The sequence below is a fragment of the Neofelis nebulosa genome, chromosome 2 (assembly GCF_028018385.1).
Source record: "Neofelis nebulosa isolate mNeoNeb1 chromosome 2, mNeoNeb1.pri, whole genome shotgun sequence".
NCBI lineage: Eukaryota > Metazoa > Chordata > Mammalia > Carnivora > Felidae > Neofelis > Neofelis nebulosa.
The window spans coordinates 177,786,482-177,805,832 of record NC_080783.1 but is presented as its reverse complement, the minus strand read 5'-3'; the positions used below and the strand labels follow the sequence as shown (position 1 = coordinate 177,805,832).

Below are 19,351 nucleotides of genomic sequence, written 5' to 3'. Positions count from 1 at the left end.
ACCCTACAGGGGCATTAATGCACAGAGACTTTCTAGGGGGCAGCTCTTTGTAAGCAGGGGAGCACAGGGTATGAGAAAGGAACGAGGAACCCAGGGAAGCCAGGCAGGCCTGGCGGTCACTCTGGTCCTGGGAGGTGCTGTTATTATCCCCGTCGTACAGAGGAGGAAAACTGAGACACAGAGAAGTAATTTAATCAAGGGCATACTGCCCCCCCCCCCCCATAGAGGAGCCAGAATCCAAGCCTGGCCCCCAGAGCGCGCCCTGCAAATTTTCATCTACAGTTAGCCAATATCACATGGTCGCCGGGTGCAGAGCCTCTGGGTTCAGATTCTAGTTGCTCTGCCTGTGTGACCTTGGGCGATTTACCCCTCTGTCCTCATTTGTAGCGTGGGGGTAGGAGTAGTTGCCTCCCAGGATTTCCTTCATTGGGTTAAAACCTGTGGCACGTTTAGAACAGTGTCATGCATGCAGCCGCCGTCCAGCAAATAGGAGCCATTATTACTGAACCCCAGAGGGGCACACGACCTTGAAGAGTCCAGAGTTCTTCAGGACCCTCAAATGCTAGCCGGTGGGGCCCTGGAATCGTCCGGCGGCCTGCTAACATCTTTCGGCTGGGGCCTCTTTATGCCCTGCTTCCCGTGGCCGGACGGCATGGGGCCACCTGTCCAGCCCAGCTCAGCCCCACGCAGGCAAATGAGGTGATGTCAAAGCCTTGGCCGGAGCCCAGCCCCTGAAACCTCCCCTGCTCCCTCCCTCATGTTCTCCCTCGCCCAGATTCACACGCGCACACACGCACACAGGCTCTGGCCGGGCCCAGAGGGAAGGCGAGAGGGAGTCAAGGTGGGGGGGGGGGTGGCCCTGGCCCATCGAAGCGTAGCTCCTGCAGCCGGGTTGAGCTGTGCACCCCCGACTGGAGCTGGACCCGGAGGGAGCCGCCCTCCCTTCCACCCGAAGCCCAGTCCCCGGTGGTCCCGGAGCGCCCTCCTTCTCTGTGTGGGTGTGTGCGGGCGTGTGCCCTGGTTCCCCGGCCCCCCAGACAGTCATGGCTGATGAGAAGACCTTCCGCATCGGCTTCATTGTGCTGGGGCTCTTCCTGCTGGCCCTCGGCACGTTCCTCATGAGCCATGACCAGCCCCAGGTCTACGGCACCTTCTACGCCATGGGCTGCGTCATGGTGATTGGGGGCGTCGTCTGGAGCATGTGCCAGTGCTACCCCAAGGTAGGTGGGGGTGGCCTCAGATGGGCTGCGGGCCCGGGCCCAGGGAGCTCGGGGGCCCTGCCTCTGTTCCCCGCATAGCGCCCCCTCCTTCACTGGTCTTTTCCTCCTCCCCTGTTTTACTCTCTTTTCTTCCCTCTGCCCTCATGAGCATCCATCCATCCATCCATCCCTTCCTCCTCATCAGGATTGATCAGAAGCCCCCTGGACCCGGAGCCCTGAGCCCTGTGGGAGACACAGTGAAACCCCACGCACAATCATGTGCTTGACATCAATATTAAGGAGCGTTTGCTGCCTGCCAGGCATCCCTGCACGCACGGTGCGGTTGTCCTCATCCTGCGCTTTTTGGTACCGTCTGTAGTTCCGTATTCTCTTATCTTTTAAGTTTATGTATTGATTTTTGAGAGAGAGAGAGAGTGAGGGAGGGAGGGGGGGCGGAGAGAGAGAGAGGGAGAAAGAAGGGGCCAGAGAAGGGGAAAGAGAGAGAATCCCAAGCAGGCTCTTTGCCAACGTGCAGACGCGGGGCTCGAACCCACGAACCGTGAGATCATGACTTGAGCTCAAGTTGGCGGCCTAAGCGACTGAGCCACCCAGGTGCCCCTGTAGTTCCATTTTAGAGTGGAGAGGCACTGGGCTCAGGAAGTGAGGTCCCTCAGCCCCTAAGTGTCCAAGTTGGGGCTTAGAGCTCAGATGTGTGTGTCCACCTCCGAGGGCTATCCCTGTGTCCCAGAGCCGCTGAGAGTTCTAGGGTGGGTCAGGGGTAACTTCGACCGTGTGGCTTGGGCAGTGCTCTCTTCGGTTTTATGTACTCCTAGCCTTATGAGTGACTTAATGATGAGAAGAGCACTGGTTTGGGAGTCCTGAGTTCTAGTTCCTGCTCTGTCTCAAACTTTCTGTGTGACCTTTGAGTGTCTGAACCTCAGTTTCTTTCATCTGTAAAATGGGCCCCAAGCTTCTATTTCTCCCAGCCTCCCAGAGTTATTATGAATAACAGAGAAGAGATGGGATGTAGGAATGTTTTATAAACTGTAGGGTGCTGTATTTAGGAGAAGGGCTTCTAATCGCACTGTTAATGGTCTCCCCCAGCAATGTGTGGGGCATGTCAGGCGTTGTGATCTGTCAGTGCCCAGGCAGGATGAGTGACTTTTCCAAGGTCACACAGCTGGTCAGACAGACCCAGGGAGACAAGGAGAGAAGCATGGATTCTAACTTGGGGTCTGTCTCCAACCGTCTGGAAGACTCTGGGCAAACCCCTTCCTTCGCTGAGCCTCAGTTTCCTCATTTGTACAACGCGTGTGTCAGGCAGAGGGTGCCGGAAAGGGGGTGCATCGAAGGGCCCTGCGGGTCCTGACATGTAGGGCTCCGGGCCCCAGGCAGCCCCCACAACCCGCACCCCCCTCCTCCCTCCCACCTGGGTGGCTGTGCTCAGGGGTTCAGGGGAGGAGGGAGGGAGGGAGGAAGCTCCTGGGGGCCGGGACCTGGCTCTCCCCAGCCCTGCCCCCTCTGTGGGCCAGCCCCGGGCTGTCAGTGTGTTTGGTGCTGGGGCGGTCTGGACTGGTTTGTAGTCATTCACCGGGCAGTTTACAGTCAACTAGCCTCTGTCTGTGCAATGCCCTGAGTGGAGGTCACCAGGAGAAGAGGTCCTCGGGGCCCCTGCCACCTGCGTCACCACCTCCGTTGTCACCCTCCTCCCAGAGAGGAGGCTGCATCCTGGGGCCCGGCGAGGGGACAGCAGGGGTGTGGAGGGCGGTGTCCTTCCTGCCCTCTCCCACTTTACCCGAGGTTGGCTCTGGGGGGCAGGTGAGGGCCCGGGTGGCGGTGGGGAGTGAGGGAGCGAGGGGAGAGGGAATCTTACTGGGTATTAATGAGTAACTGTTGATAGATCCACGTGTTCAGCTCCTGTGGAGGCAGCACCCGCTTTGGTGTCTACCGGGCCTAGAGGCAACTCCCTCCTCCCTACGCCCCTCTTCTGTGACCTTGGCAGGGGCTGCCCCCCACCTCCGGGAGCCTCTTGTGGCCCAGTGGGAGGAGTCAGGGAGGTCTTGTATGTGGGGGCCCCGTATCACACTCTCGTCCTCAGAATTGGCGTGTGTGGCGTTGGGCAGGCCTCTGAACGTGTGTGCAGGCGTGTGAGCACCGGTGCGGGGCTGTGTGGGTGTGTGTTTCAGAGACGCAGGCTGTGCGAGCCAGCACACCGAGGCCGGGAAGGAAGGTGTATTGTTGGCCAGGGAGGTGTCACCGGAGGAGAGGCCCCCGCCTCCCACATTGTCTCAGGGCCTGGGCCGTCGGGGCCCATTCTCCCCTGCCTCTCAGTGCCCGACAAATGGGAATTTTCCGGGTTGAAGCAAACACAGATATAAGGGAACGGAATCAGCCAGTTAAGATATGAGAGTAACGTGAATGAAGCGGTCCCTGTCCTGAGGGGCTGGGGGTCTCATGGGGGAGACCATTTTCTGCCCGATGGGGAGAGAGCAGGCTTCGCGGAGAAGAGGAGCTGGCCTCTGTAGGTTAAGTAGAAGTCCACCAGGCGGAGAAGATGGGGAGGGACTTTCCAGGAAGGAGGAACAGCGTGATCCAAGACACGAGGTAAAAGGGCAGGGGGAGTGGGTCCACATGACTGCTGCAAGGGGAAGGTCGGAAGGAAGCTAGAGACAGAGAGGGCTCAGCTCCGCGGGGCCTGGGGATACGATTAGCCTTGCAGTTCAGGAATGTTCCCAGGCTGACATCTGAAAGGATGGAGGTTCGGGGGCAACCAGGCCAGTGGAGGAGGACTACTCCTCACCGGTCCAGGTGAGAGATGGTGGGCCCCTGGACTGAGGCAGAATTTGAACCCAAGCCTGTAGGAACCGAGAAGAACTAGTTCATCACATGTGCAGGGCCTGCTGTGGCCGGGCATAGCACTGGCACGTCTCCTGAGTTTATCTCATGGAATTTCTGAAGTACACTTGGTCAGATGTGGTGGTCGGCTGGACGTCAGGCATGACAGAGGCAGAGGAATTGGGGCAAATCGGGTAGATGGGGCAGCAGGGATGCTGTGCCCATAGGCTGAGGTAAGGCAGGGCTCCTGGGAGAAGGGAAGGGCTGGCAGAGAAAGCAGGGCCTCTCCCTGTCTGGCCTCCGTTTCTACCCACAGTTCCCCCAAATCCCTCTCCTGCCAGGTCTACTGGAGCCCGGGTCCAGGCCCCTGATTGGTGGCTGATGAATCTGTCCTCTCTACGGGTCTCCCTCGCTCCCTCTGCCACCTCCCTTTGGGGACTGCTCACTGCTCTGCCTGAAGACAAATCTGCCTGTGTCCTCATCTGCCGAGGACTCCTCCAGGGCTCCCATTGCTTCTGGGTAAAGACTGAACTCCTTAGTCTGATGTTCTGGGGTCCTCGTAGTCTGGTATCCCCTCACCAGTTTCAACTCTGCCTGTCCCTCTCTTAAAAGGACTTGTGTTCTAACATGCTCCAGCCTTTCCTTCCCCCTCAGGCTTTCCACTGTGGTGACAGTAGTGATGGTGTATCATGATGATGATGAAGGTAATCGTGATGATGATAGTGGTGTTGATGGAGATGATGGTGATGGTGGTGATGTTGATGGAGATGATGGTGATGGTGATGATGTTGATGGGGATGATATTGATGGGGATGACGATGGTGGTGATGTTGATGGTGGTGATGTTGATGGAGATGATGTTGATGGAGATGATGATGGTGATAATGATGATGATGGTGATGGTGGTGGTAAGGATATACTGATGATGTTGATGGAGATGATGGTGGTGATGGTGATGGTGATGATGTTGATGGAGATGATGTTGATGGAGATGATGATGGTGATAATGATGATGGTGGTGGTGATGGTGGTGGTGATGGTGGTGGTAAGGATATACTGATGATGTTGATGGAGATTATGACTGTGGAGGTGGTGATGGTGAAGGTGATGATGTTGATGGAGATGATGATGATGGAGATGATGATGGTGATGATGATGATGGTGGTGATGGTGGTGGTGATGGTGATGATGTTGATGGAGATGATGTTGATGGAGATGATGATGGTGGTGATGGTGATGGTGATGATGTTGATGGAGATGATGTTGATGGAGATGATGATGGTGATAATGATGATGATGGTGGTGATGGTGGTGGTGATGGTGGTGGTAAGGATATACTGATGATGTTGATGGAGATTATGACTGTGGAGGTGGTGATGGTGAAGGTGATGATGTTGATGGAGATGATAGTGGTGGTGGTGACAGTGACGATGGTGGTGTGGTTGTGACACGATGGTGACGGTGAAAGAGATGATGGTAGTGGTGGTGATTGTGGGGTGCTAATCGTGTTGTTGATGAAGAGGAGGAGAAGGAGGAGGCGGAGGAGGGGGAGGAGGAAGGGAGGGAGGTGGTGACTGAGCCATGAGGTAATTAGATAGAGGAATGGGCAGCTTCTAAGAAGTACAGAGCCAGCTGGCAAGTGCAGGGCATCCTTGGTAGGTGTGGAAGATACCAAGACCCTTGCCTTATTTCTAGACATTTGGGGGGAAGCTTACCACTCATAGGAGTTCTAAGAACCCCTCTACCCATCATCCCCTGCTCCCCAGCAGGAGGGAGCTTTTGCGGTGCAAACAAGTGTCTTTTACTCATTGCGCTCTGTAGGAAGAGAGAGACTATTCACGACTCTCGTATATTATAGTAGAGTCTCATCACATATTTGTTGAACGGATTTTCAGTTGAGGACAGCAGACTCAGAGAGGCCAGACAACTTCATCCCCCGTAGCATCAAACTATGGTTTACCGAGCGGCCCCTATGTGCCCAGCATTGTTCTGGGGAATTCCTCATACGTTATCTCATGGAATCCGCACAGCAACCCCAGGAGACGGGTCTCGCTAGCCCCATTTAACAAACATGGTGGTAAGATACACATCGCACGAAGTTTGCCGTCTTAACCATTTTGAAGTAGTGTTAATTAAATTCACATTGTTGTGCAACCGATCTCCACAGCCCTTTTCATCTTGCAAAACTGAAACTCTATTACGCCCATTAAACAATAACTCCCCACCCCCCTCCCTCCAGTCTGTGGCAACTGCCATTCTACTCTCTGTCTCTATGACTTTGACTATTGAAGGCACCTCATACAAGTGGACTGGTACAGAATTTGTCTTTTTGTTACTGGCTTGTTTTTTTTTTTAATGTTTATTTTTGAGACAGCACAAGCAGGGGAGGGGCAGGGAGAGGGGGATAGAGGATCCGAAGTGGGCTCCGTGCTGACAGGATGACATCAGCGAGCCCGATGTGGGGCTTGAACTCACAAACCGTGAGATCGTGACCTGGGCTGAAGTCGGACGCTCAACCGATTGAGCCACCCATGGCGCCCGTTACTGGCTTATTTCTTCAAGGTTCATCCATGTCGTAGCCTGTGTTAGACCCTCCCTCCTTTTTAAGGCCGAAGGACGTTCCACTGCATGTATGTACCACATTTTATCTATTCATCTGTTGTTGGACACTCGAGTTGCTTCCACCTTTCGGCTGTTGTGAACAACGCTGCAAATATCTCTTCGAGGCTAGCCCATTTTACAGAGGAGCACGTAGAGGCTCTGAGAGGAGGGATGAGCTGCCCGAGGGAGGACTCTCCCCAGTCTCCTGGATCCCCCAAAGCAGGGCTCCTTCTGTCTCATCCCACTGCCTCCTTTATGACCTGCCTCCCCTCTGCCACCAGGCGCCCACCCCATGTGCTGCACCTGCAGAGACCTCTTGATCCCTGAAAGTTCAAGGACAGGGACTAGCGGGTGCAACGTCAGCCATTCCCTTCCCTTCCCCCGCCGCAGCCTCTGTGCCCAGAAATCAATGACAATGATCTTCTTTCCACTCACGGGCCAGATATGGATGAAGCACCCACTGTGTGCCAGGCACATTCTGGGCACTGGACGAGGACCCCGGGAAACGAGAAGACACCACCTCCTCCAGCGCAGGGATGTTTGTCTCATTTGCTCACTGCTGCCCCCTAGGCCCAAGGAGCGTGCTTGACACACAGCTGGTGCTCAATAAATGTCTTTTGGGTGAAATGAAGATCCTGGTGGGAGCAGAAGCCTAGAGATCCAAACACCCTCCCCCTCTTCTCCCGCCGCCCCTGCCGCTGCTGGGTCCTGAGCCGGCCCCTCTCCTGTCACACGGCGGCGGGGCGAGGGCCCCCCTGGTCAGGATGGGCAGGGGAGCTGCAGAGAAGCCTTTTCTCCTTTGCTTCGCAGATCACCTTCATACCCGCTGACTCTGACTTCCAAGGCAACCTGTCCCCAAAGGCACTGGGCCTGCTGGAGAATGGGCTCGCCTCCGAGATGAAGAGGTAGGTGCCAGGCCCTCGGGGGTGGGGGTGGGGGGCAGCGGCAGCCCCTCAGGCCAGGCCAGCCTCCTCTTACAGAGGAGAGTGATGGAGTCTGGGTGGGAGGGGCGGGCGGTGTCTCCTCTGCTTTGCCGCAGGTTCCGCTTTGCCTCCCCACGCACTGGGAGCATGCTATTAATAATCGGGGATTGTTCTGAACTCTCAATTCTACGACTTAGGCGTTATTATTCCCACTTTACAGATGAGGAAACTGAGGCTCAGGGACTTTGCCCTGTCTTGGAGTGACGTAGTGGTGGGGCCAGAAATCAAGAACAGGTGTGGCCCCAAATCCCAAATAGCTGTGACGGCTACTACGCCTTGTGACGGCAAACAGGGGGCATGTCGATGGCCAAGCACAGCCGTGTGGGATTTGGGGAAAGTGACTTACCTCTCTTTGCCCCGCCTGCAAAATAGGGATACTGATAGCACCTTTCTCCTAGGGCTTCGGGGAGAGATAGGTGAGATAATATAAGCAAAGTGCTGAGAACAGAACCTGGTGCATGGTAGGCCCTCTCCCTAAGCGTGTCACCATTCGTAGGAACCGCTTCCTTTGCACCAGAGGCTAAACCAGTAATGCACTCGTGACTTCCTTCAGTCCTCATAGAGACCCTGTGAACTGGGGGGGTGGGGGGGGGCCGGGGGTCAGGCCCTTTATACAGATGTGGAAACTGAGGCTCAGAAAGGACAACCACAGGCCTTAAACCTCGCAGGGAGTCAGTGATGGGCCAGACCCTGGGGAGGGAGTGGGACCGGCCACCCTCCCCAGCCCTGGAGGCTATGGCTCTGTGCTCAGAGCGCTAAGCTGCACGTCCAGGGTCTGTGACCAGGGCCCTGGAACTGTCTGCGTTGCCTAGGGAAGGAGGCAGGGATGGTGTTTTCTGTTCCTGGCGCACAGAGTGACCGAATGTCCCCAAGGGAGTGAGGTGGCTAGACCCTGGGTGGGCACAGGGGTCAGCCTCGGGATCGGTCCCACAGGAAGGGCCACTGCACAGAGCTGCTGCTCGGGCTGCTCTGAGTTCTGGGCTCACCTGTGTGATCCTGGGTGAGGGAGCTAGGCTCCGAACCTCACTTTCCGGAGGGGCTGCAGACAGCATAGAGAACGTGATGGCTGGAGCCCTAGCTCTGCCACCTGCTGTCCGAGGCACGCCTTCTTGGCCTCAGTGTTCTTATCCACGAACTGGGTACAGTTACATCCCCCCAAAGGCTTCTTGGAGACCTGGGGAGACCGGATGTCCAGAACAGGGGGGCCGGGGGAAGAGGGGGGGGAACGCCGATGTCTCCTCCTGTGTGGACCTTTGCCCACCTAACTGTCTGTCCTGTCTCCGCTGTCTGCTGTGCGCCACCCAGCTCCCAGCCCCCATACGTCAGGCTGTGGGAGGAAGCTGCCTATGACCAGAGCCTGCCTGACTTCAGCCACATCCAGATGAAGGTCATGGGCTACCATGAGGACCCCCGTCCCCTGCTGGCTCCTGAGCCGGGACAGCCGCAGCTGGGAACCAGTGGTGGAGGAGAAGGTGGCCCTTGTGAGGCTCAGGCTTGGATAGAGGCTGCGGTGGTCATCCACAGGGGCTCAGATGAGGACGGGGAAGAGAGAAGCCCGACTGAGAGCAGGCTTGGGTGAGTGCACGGAGTGCAGGAATGGGGATGCTGCCCAGTTCTGGGGTGAAGGAGGAGGGGCTGTGGGCCACTGACGGCTGGTGGGGGAACATCTGGGACCAGAGAGGGCATGGGGGTGGGGACACCCTGAGAGGCAGCAGATGTAGCAGATGCATGAGTCTGAGCTTGGTCAGCCGGGCCCGGGTTCAAATCCCAGCTCCTCTCCTGCGTAGCCTTGGTGAGCTTCTTATCCCCCTGGGCCTCAGTTCCCCCACATGGGAATCATCACTCCTACCTCAGAGGGTTGTTGTGAGAACTGGGACAGTGCTTTCAAGTGCCAGGCCCACCACGGCCCCCTGCACTCTCTGAATGCTCATTGTGAGTTCCCCTGGGGGCAGGGAGCCTGACGACCTGAGTTCAAATGCGGGCTCTGTTGCTGAGGTGCTCTGGGACCTCTGGCAGGGCGCTCCCCACCCAGCCCTTCCCTGGCTGTTTATGAACTGGGCTTCTCCTGCGTCCATTTATTCATTTATCCTACTGCCATTGCTGGAACCTACTGCCTGCCCCCCACCCCGAAGGCCCCCCACCCCTCAGGAGCTCCGTGTCTGATGTGGGAGGCAGACGAGGGAACAGAAGGTGACCCCTGAGTGGCTGGAGAGGCAGAGGAAGGACCCGGTGTGGATAATAACATAATAATGCCCATTTCTTGAGCACCTACTATGTACCAGGCATTGTGCAAAGTGCTTTGCACCCACTATGCGCTGTAATCCTCTGAGACAACCCTAGGAGTGAGTATGATTACTTCTCCCACTTTACAGGGGAGGAAACTGAGGCCCAGACAGGTGAACTCATCTGCCCCGGGCCTTGCAGCCAGTGGCTGGAATTTGGACCCAGGCACTCTGACTCAGGGCTACCCTCACCCTCTCGGCCTTTGCTCCTGCAGCCTCCGGGCCTGTCCCCAGGGCCCTGCACCCCTGGCTTCCTTCCAAGATGACCTGGATGTGGGCTCCAGTGAGGAAGGCAGCCTCAACCCATCTCCGCCTGAGGAGGATGAGCCTCACCCCCCACCTGGGGAGCCCTGGGCCTGCAAGTGCCCGCTGGACCGCTTCCATGACTTTGCCCTGATCGACGCCCCCATGTCAGAGGACGCACCTCCAGAGCGGCAATGGTGGGATACCGCCCTGTCCAGCTATGGGCAGCAGTCCCAAAGGACAAAGAAGGAGGAAGAGGAGCCTTCAGACATAGGTACAGAGGAGCCAGAGCAGGAAGGAGAAGACTTGTACTATGGGCTGCCGGACAGCCCTGGGGACCCCCTTCCGGACAAGGAGCTGGGCTTTGAGCCCGACGCCCAGGGCTGAGATGGGACCACTCCCCGGGTTCTAGCCCTGCACCACTGCTAACCCTCATGCCACCTCACAGGGCCTCGATGCCCCTGTCTGCCAAATGGGGCTGTGTGGAGGTTTGCACAAGACAGTGGACCTGAGAGCACTCTGGGGGCTCCAAGAAGTGCATGGGGAGGGGATGTTTGCAGTCAGTGGGCCGTTGCTCTCCAGCTGTTAGTTTCCTGTGGTGAAGCTTTGAAGGTACGCTGTGATTCACTGAGAAGATTCGCTGCCGCGGGGGCCCTCAAGAGCCTTTTCCGCCTCCCCCCAAAGCTGGCCTCTGAGCAGGACCCAACTTGGTGCTACCCTGATCCTCTGTGAAGGCCTCTCAGGGTTCCCGATCCCGCTCCCGCTCCCCGCCCCCCACCCCCCCATCCTGCCTCACGCCCCATTCGGAGTGAACCACGCCGTCTGCCCACGTCCCTCCTGTGGCCCCCTCGGCCCCAGATCCAAAACCTTCCATGAGTCGCCTCTGCTGACCTCCGACTGTCCCCCTGGCCGGCCCCACGCCACAACCTCCTCTCTCTAATTCCACGCCCCCCTCCCACTACCGCGTCCCAAGCTGTCCCCTCCACCAGCGTGCCCTTTGTTTCCTTGCATGTCTTGGCAACTTCATGCTCAGACTTCAGACGCCGGCACAGATGTCCCTCCTCTGAAAGCTTCGCCTGGTGTTACCGCCTCCCGGAACGAGTTACTTACCGCCGGAGCAGGGCTGGCTGCTCGAGGCTAGCACGTTAACTCTCCTCACCTCAGTATCTCCTGCGCTCCAGCCAGTGGTCACTGAAGGCTTACAAGCCTGAGCAGAGCCTTTTGCAGGTGGTTGCCCCCATCGCCATCCCCGAACTCTCAGCCCCCCACCCCTTCATTCTCTGGCATTCAGACCTCCAAATGGCATGCACAGGAGTCACAAAGGCGGGCAGAAAAGCCCCCACAGAAACCCCCTTCCCTGCAGACTACATCTGCGTTGGCTTAGGACTGTGGGTGAAACGAAGCCTCCTGGCTCGATTCAGCTTGATTCCGGTGGTGTTTACGGAGCACCTACGGTGTCCCAGACACTACGCTGGACTCTTTAGGGGGAGAGAGACACGAACCCAGAAGGTTCTTGCCCGCCAAGAGCTTACGATCTACTGAGCTTGGCATCTTGTAAGTTAGGAACAGAGTGCAGAGTGCAAGCCAAGGCAGGAGCCGAGGGGTTGACAGTGTGCTGAGTCAGAAGTACACGCCCCTGGAGACGCACCTCCCCCTTCATTCTGGGTCATTACCACCCCCACCCAGTAGGAAAGCCTCTATGGTGAAGGGCGCCGCGGGGCACCTCCCCTCTGCCGTCGCATGCTCCCGCCAGTGGCCCTGAGACAGTGGACAGTAAGGTGCAGTGTCAGGGGAGCAGGTGACCTGCATCAGAAGGGGCGTCTGGGCAAACAGCTAAAATAAAGTGTTCGATGTTTAAAGGGGTCACCTTCACCTGCAAATTCTTTTATGTGAAACTACCACCCATCCCCTCTCTGGGCGGGATGAATAAGGCATCGTGCCCGGCGGGCACCGTGGGCACTCTCTGGAAAGTGAACACCACCTGCAGTGCAGTGACCATGTGGGACAGCTGTGTGGCACAGAATCTCAGGAGCCGCCCGTGCCCCTGAATCACAACTGCGGGGCGTTCCCCAGAGAACCCAGAACCTCTGGCTGCCAGGCCCGCCAGCAGAGAGCCTAACCCTGTCCCGGGGAGTGGCACGTGGTGGGGGGGGGGGGGGTTGGGGCAGCAGAGAGAGATGGCGAGGCTCAGGCTTTGCCAGTCCTGGGTCCTCCCCCCCCCCCCCATGTCTTGCAGCATGATGGGGATCCCATATGCATAGCCTGCGCTGGGCAGTCCTGGTCTATGCCCACTGTCCCCACTTATTATTCGTGGACCCTTTCACTATCAAAGTTGTCCCAGCTGAAGGATAAATTATGTATTCACCCCGCTCTGCAAACTGGGGCAAGTCTGGTCGCCTCTGGGGCCCTCACGTTCCTCGTGTGCAAAAGGGAGGTGAGATGGCCCCCTGCCTTTGACTTTTGCAGAGTTAGATGTTTGATAGAATCCATCTGCCAGTGCCCTGCGGGAGAAGCCCACCCAGAGCTCACGCATAGTTAATAGTTGGGTTCACTATGGCCATGAGGGCGACAGACCCCAAGGCAGCCATGTCCCAGAGAGGGTGAGAAAGAGCTTATTGAGGAGTTAGGGGTTTCGAGGGAGGGTCTGGGGAAGTGGGGCTCTGCCCTACACCGGGTACTGGCGGGAAACAGGACTAACCCTCTGATTAATCCGTCCGATCTAGAAGGAGGGAAGGCTAGGCCCAAGCTAATGCTGTCGTTCGGTCGTTGGCAGACGGGCAGAGCTCACGGACCAGCCACGAGAGGCGGGTGTGTGCTCACTGTTGTGTGTTGTGTGTTGTGTGTTCCTGCTTGCCTGGGCTCAGCCACAGTTAACTCGGTGGCCTTGATTTGCCTTGACCGTCATGGGCACAGAGCGGCCTTCGCCTGATGCCGATGTTCCGTGAAATTGTTCATGTTCAACAGGACTTGGGGGCCTAGCTGTGAGGGCCAGGCTGGCTCCTGGCTGCCAGGCTCTTCTTCCTCAGGGCTCACTGCCTGGGGGTCCTCTGTGGGGGGCTTGCCAATGACTATGGGGACGTGGGGGTGCTGAGGAGAACATGATGTGGATTCCATTTGAAAGGAAGGGTCTGCAGCTTTTTAAAAGTTTGACGAGCAAGGGGGCAGCGGGGCTCTCGTTCCATTTGGCTCTGACCTTCCCAAAGTCCATGATTTGCCTCGCTGGCTTGTTACATCTGAAATCCCATCGCTGCGCTCTGTTCCCTTGGCCTTGACGACTTTCAGCCTCCTCTAAGAACATGGGCCTCTGGGACAGCCCCTCTCACTGGTTGATGAACTGGGAGGAGGGCGGGTGAGGTCTTCATGATGGTCCAGGGGTGGGTGGGGTGCCCTTCAGGTCTGGAGGCCTTGGTGAGCCCGGGGATGTCAGCCCTCAGCCCCAGGCTCCAGATCCATGTACCATGGCAGAAATTCCGGCTCTTTTCACCCTCCAGTTGGGTCAGAGGGACTTGGGAAGTTTCCACTCTCTGGGGAGGAAAAGGCCCTGGAGGGATAGTCCCTGCCCTTAACTGGACAAAAAAGTGGTCCCGGGGGCAGTGAGCTTGGGCTTGCCCTGACCTTGGGCAGGTTGCAGCCTCCCCTGGGCTTCTGTCCCTGTTCGCCATGTGACTAGGTGGACACAGACAAGATTTCACTTTTATTAACAGTCCTTAAACACTGTGCCTTTTATCCCAACTGGTCCTCACAACTGCCCTGGGGACAGATCCATCAGCCCCACCTACGACATGTTTGTTCTAAATCCCACACCCTGGGGGTGCCTGGGTGGCTCAGTCGGTTGGGCATCCGACTTCGGCTCGGGTCATGATCTCGCGGTCCGTGAGTTCGAGCCCCGCGTCGGGCTCTGTGCTGACCGCTCAGAGCCTGGAGCCTGTTTCGGATTCTGTGTCTCCCTCTCTCTCTGACCCTCCCCCGTTCATGCTCTCTGTCTCAAAAATAAATAAACGTTAAAAAAAAAAAATTAAAAAAAATAAATCCCACACCCTGGACTTGCACTCAACCTCTGCCAGTTCCTTGCTGTGTGACTTTGGACAAGTCGCCGTCCCTCTCTGAGCCTCAGTGTCCACATTTACGCAATGGGGAGGATGTCATGGAGAATTAAGGGATATCACGTGTCTGGCGCACAGCAGGTGCTTGAACAACGTCAGCAAGTCCTTCCTTCCCACTCTGGGCCTCCGTGTCCTCGTCTGCACAGTGTGGATCCGCTCTGTCCTGCTTACAAATTGGCAGTCGGAGAGTGATGGCAATCCTGGGTGGATGTCAGGTCAGGACTGAAGCTTGGTGGATCCAGTCTCCTAGATTCCCCAAGGCGGACCACAAGCCCCGCCGTGCAGAACGGGGAACCCTCGGTTAGAGGCGGGATCTTCTGTGGGAGACACCAGAGTCCTAGCCAAGGCAGCCTAGTTCAGAGACTGCTTGGGTGGGGGGGGGGGGGGGGGGAATGGCAGTGAGGGCCCAAGAGACCCAGAAAGTGCCCAGGTCAGATATCGGGTCCCACAGGTGGTTTTTCACAGGGTGAAAATTTCCCAGGCCACCTGCACATCCTCCACGTTTAAACCCGGACAGGAGCAGACTTGAAGCAGGGAGGGGTAGGTGGGCAGCTGCAGGCCTCGGATGCCTGATCAGCCAGCCTGGGGGCAGGGAAGGGTAGGGGTAGACTTCATTATTCCTTCCTTCCTCCATCTCTTCTGGCTACAGACACTCATCAGGCCCCTGCTTGATGTCACCCCGTGTCCCAGGCCCTGGGGATAGAGAGAGGCATCTGACCCGTGCCCGTCTGGGGGGCCCACGCTCCCATGAGAAGCACGGTGGGGGTCTGGTCCCGCCTGGGGAGTTCGCAAGAGCTCCTCAGAGAGGTCACTCGAACCGAGCTGAGTCCTGAAGGGTTCACCAGGGAAGAAAGGGGTGGGAGACCGGCTGGAACGAGGGCTGGGCGCCCCGAGTCACCCCACCACGTTCCAGGAATTGGCCCAGGGGTAGGTGTGCGTGGAGCCTAGGATAGGATGAGAAAGGCTGCAGGGGACACGGGCGGGTAGGTGGGGCCCGATCAGGTGGACTGCAGATGCTTCCCTGGAGCAGGTGCAGAGGGCCCGGCCGATGGGACTGACCAGGACAAGCTACAGTGTCTATAGAAGGAGGACCTGGGACACTCGGAGCCGCCCAAAGAATGAGCAGTCACATCTGACAGACAGAGGTTACCGTTCTTTACAGAGAGAGCTAACAACCAGGCAGGGAAAGAAAAAAGAGTGCAGCCACCGGAAAGATCTGCCACCCCGTAAAAGAGACAAAGGGAAAAACATGGTCGGCTTCAGGAATGATCCAAGGAATGCACACCGAAAACACCAAGAACCCGTATTTTACTCAGGACATCGGGCCCATTTCGTAAAGAGGGTCACGACAGGTGGTGTTAGCGGAGCGTGGAGGGACAGGGCTGTTTCTTACACTGCTGGTGGGAAAGGAGAGGACACAGGCTCTGGCGGGGGGTCAACGTGGCAGCGGGCGGGGAGCGTCTCAGCACCGCCCACCCCGCGCTCTGCAAGGCCACACGCGGGAGCTCATGCTGAGGAACTAATCAGGGGTGCCGAGATGGACCGACAGAAGGGTGTTACCTGTGGCCTTGCTCAACGTCCAGCAACAGGAGACTGGCTGATCAGCTACAGCTATGCAACATAGAAACATGGCGGCATAAACATGGCGACTCTTCTGGCCGACTTCCCCTGCTCTCACAGGGCCACGCTCCTCTCCTGGCCAGCCTACCCGAAAGCTGTCCCGCCACATTTACTTGGGGATCCTTTTGGTGACTTTCCGCTTTCCTCATTAGACCCTGAGCTCCCTGAAGGCAAGGACGACGCCTATTAGGTTCACCACTGCATCCTCAGTGCCTAACTAACTCAGTCCTTGTGACACAACAGGCCCTCAATAAATGCCTGTTACATCAATGACTGAGTCTTTCTTTTTTTACTGTGGTAAAAGGCACATAACATAAAACTTGCTATCTTCACGCTTTCTGAGTGAACAGTCACTGATGTTAAGGCGTCCACACCGTCATGCAACCATCCCCAACACCCATTTTTGAGAGCGAGAGAGAGAGAGAGAGAGAGAGAGAGACAGAGGATCCGAAGTGGGCTCTGTGCTGACAGCAGAGAGCCTGACGCGGGGCTCGAACCCACGAACCGTGAGATCATGCATGACCTGAGCCGAAGTCGGAGGCTCAACCAACTGAGCCACCCAGGCGCCCCACCCATCTCTGCTTTTATCACCCCCACTGAAACCCTGTACCCACGAGACACTAACTCCCCACGTCCCCACCTCCAAGCCCCTGGCGACGACCACTCTCCTTTCTTTTTTTCTTTCTTCCAATCTCCCATCTCCCCCATGCCCCCGAGTGTGTGTTTATGGGTGTGGAAAGAAGTTCTTGGTATAAAATGAATAAAAAGAGAAATTGTAAAGCAGATCGCAGCAAACGCTGTTAATTCCCTCCTTCCTTGATTTTGTATGGAGGAATCTCATGCCCACTCCCAGGCGATGAATTCTGATTGATCCGAAGCCAGTCATGACGATTCTATTCTCTACTGCCAGCCTGGCTAATGGGACCTGCAAAGAAATTCGTTGGCTTGGGCCCATAAGGGGGTGAACCAAAGTCAGCCACCGCCGGTGTTCCAGCTCTGTGGGGTAGTTTAGCCTGATTTGTTCCAGCCACTGTGTCTGCAGTTTGAACTCATTCCCAACAGATGTAGAATATGATCCCATATAGGGGCGCCTGGGTGGCTCAGCCGGTTAGGCGTCCGACTTCGGCTCAGGTCACTGATCTCGAGGTCCGTGGGTTCGAGCCTCGCGTCGGGCTCGGTGCTGACGGCTCAGAGCCTGGAGCCTGTTTCGGATTCTGTGTCTCCCTCTCTCTCTGCCCCTCCCCTGTTCATGCTCTGTCTCTCTCTGTCTCAAAAATAAATAAACGTTAAAAAAAAAAAAGAATATGATCCCATATATACCTGTGTGTAGCTGTGAATAGAAAAAACTCAAAAGAGATCATCTCTGGGTGATGGGACTCTCCTTTAGGAAATTTGTGTAGGGATCATGTAAATAATGATCAAGAAATAGCATTTTTACACTCAGAAAATAAGCAGTGATGCTAGCTGTATTTAAAAAAAAATAAAATATTGGGCTTCCAGGAAGTCGTTCACCCCCATCTGATCAGAGAATTTGAGGGAAGCCAATGGACCGCCTGGGGGCATGCTGGAGAACAGATTCCGGCACGGAGTGAGGGCGCTGAACTTGACCTACAAAGGTCCCATCTGAAACAGGGTGTTATTCCAACCTTTTGAGGGAGGCAGGGCAGATGCCATGGTCCCAGGGAAACATGCAAACCTGAGGTTTCGTGAGAACTGGAGCGAGTAAGGTCCCCGGTGTGGCTATAAGGGGCTGGGACTCACCCCCTGTGGCCTTCTTGTCCTCCCCCGCTCCCAGCCAGCCCCTCCAGCACCCCCAAAGTCCCCACCTCTCCCTCTGGGCTTTGAAGCCAGACCCCGTGTCCCCGTGTTCCTGGCCTAGGCACGTCTCTCGGCTCCCACAGGACACGTCCCTCCTCACCCTTCTCCGCTGGCCGGTCTGCCAGCCAAGCAGGTTCTCAGCGGGGCCGGGCAGGTGACTGGGTGACTAGTAGGAAGGCCGCGCTGGGCCTCAGGGCCCAGGAAGACGGGGCAGCTGTGGGGTCTGCAAGGTGGGGCTGACAGGCAGCACCTGTATTGGCTGCAAACACAGGTTTAGACCGAGTGGCATTGCTATCTTTTCCCCAGACAAACCCGGATTATCTCTGTGAAAGTGACCCTGGGGAAAAGCAGGGAAAAGAAGAGGAAAAAGCCAGCAGAGACCGGTGTTGATTCTGTACTTGGCAAATGTCCCCAGGGTCACCGCTGTGCTGCGCGGGGACACGGGCTGTCCTGACGAGAGCCAGCATTCTTCCGTGTGCCCCGTGGTGCTGTTTGCTGATTCGTGAACACGTTAGCTAATTTGATCTTCGCCCCAAGGGTGGCAGGTAGTGGCATCCGAGATGAATCAAAGAAAACAGCCCTGAAGGAGAAGCAGGGGGCAGAGATTTACCAGGGGCAGGGATCACTTAGGGACAGCAGGGTTTTTTTCTTTCTGGGATGGTGATGGTGGTGGCGGGGGCAGACTGGACCATCAGATGGTTTAGGCCTGTGTTCACTCCTCCGAGGAATCTGGATTATCAGCTATGACCCTCTCCATCTTTTTCCTTTGGAAAAAGTAAATCGGTCTGGAACAGTTTGATGTCCCCAGTGACTCCAGTTTTCTTCTCTCGCTTCCTTTCCTGCCTCTTCCTTCTCTCTGCTTCCTTCGTCTTCTACAGTGTGATGTTCAAACCGTCTGCCTGAGCCTCGGTTTTTCCGATCAAAGTAACAGGATGCCAGTCAATGCCACCCCACCTCTTCCCCGGGGAACACCTTTAGCTTCCCTGGCTGAGGTGGGGTGTCCAGACTCTACCCCTTATTCCCTGCGGGATCTTCCCCAGCCTCAGTTTCCACACCCCTGCGATGCAAGGCCTGAGGGCAAGGGGCAAGGTGGTTAACTGCCCTGTGGATTTCAGGGCTTCTGGCCTTGCGCGCTCAGATGGCTGCCTTCCCTGCATCATTAACACCCTGACCTGGAGGTGATGGAAATATTTTGGCCTGGGGGTGACGGGGTCAGTGGCTGGGAGCTGCGATGGCACATTCCTCCCGGTCCCCACCCCCACTTGCCTGGGGCTTTGGGGCTGCTGGCCGATTCTCTCCTTGCACCCCAGACCCCGGGGCAGTTGATGAAAATTGGGTGCAAGCACTTGGGGTCTTCTGGATGCAAACTGGTGATACAGGGGCTGTTTGTATGGAGGGATGCGACTGCCCTCCAACCGTTCCCCGCCTCCTCCACGCGTGTCCACTGTGATGGGCCCCTCCCCTTGTGCCATGAGAACATAAAACATTGGCAGAACTGTCACCTCATCTGGCCTCACATCTCCTTGGAGAGGTCGGAGTTACCGTCACCATTTTATGGATGAGCACACTGAGGCTCGGAGAGGGGCAGTGACTCGCTCTGGGTCGCACCGTGGGTTCAGTTGGCAGAGCTGGGACTAGCACCCTGTCCTGGAGCCCAGCCTGGGGTC

The 19,351-nt window shown here is 56.8% G+C and overlaps 1 protein-coding gene across 1 annotated transcript; it reads left to right on the top strand.

The window, feature by feature from the left end:
* The first annotated feature begins 810 nt into the window (after nt 1–810).
* Nucleotides 811–11,245, top strand: BSND (barttin CLCNK type accessory subunit beta). The gene is made up of 4 exons (XM_058717287.1): nt 811–1,220; nt 7,446–7,540; nt 8,924–9,193; nt 10,116–11,245. The coding sequence occupies exons 1-4, from the start codon at nt 1,044–1,046 to the stop codon at nt 10,528–10,530; spliced, it is 957 nt and encodes a 318-aa protein (XP_058573270.1). The 5' UTR covers nt 811–1,043; the 3' UTR covers nt 10,531–11,245.
* The last annotated feature ends 8,106 nt before the right edge of the window (nt 11,246–19,351 follow it).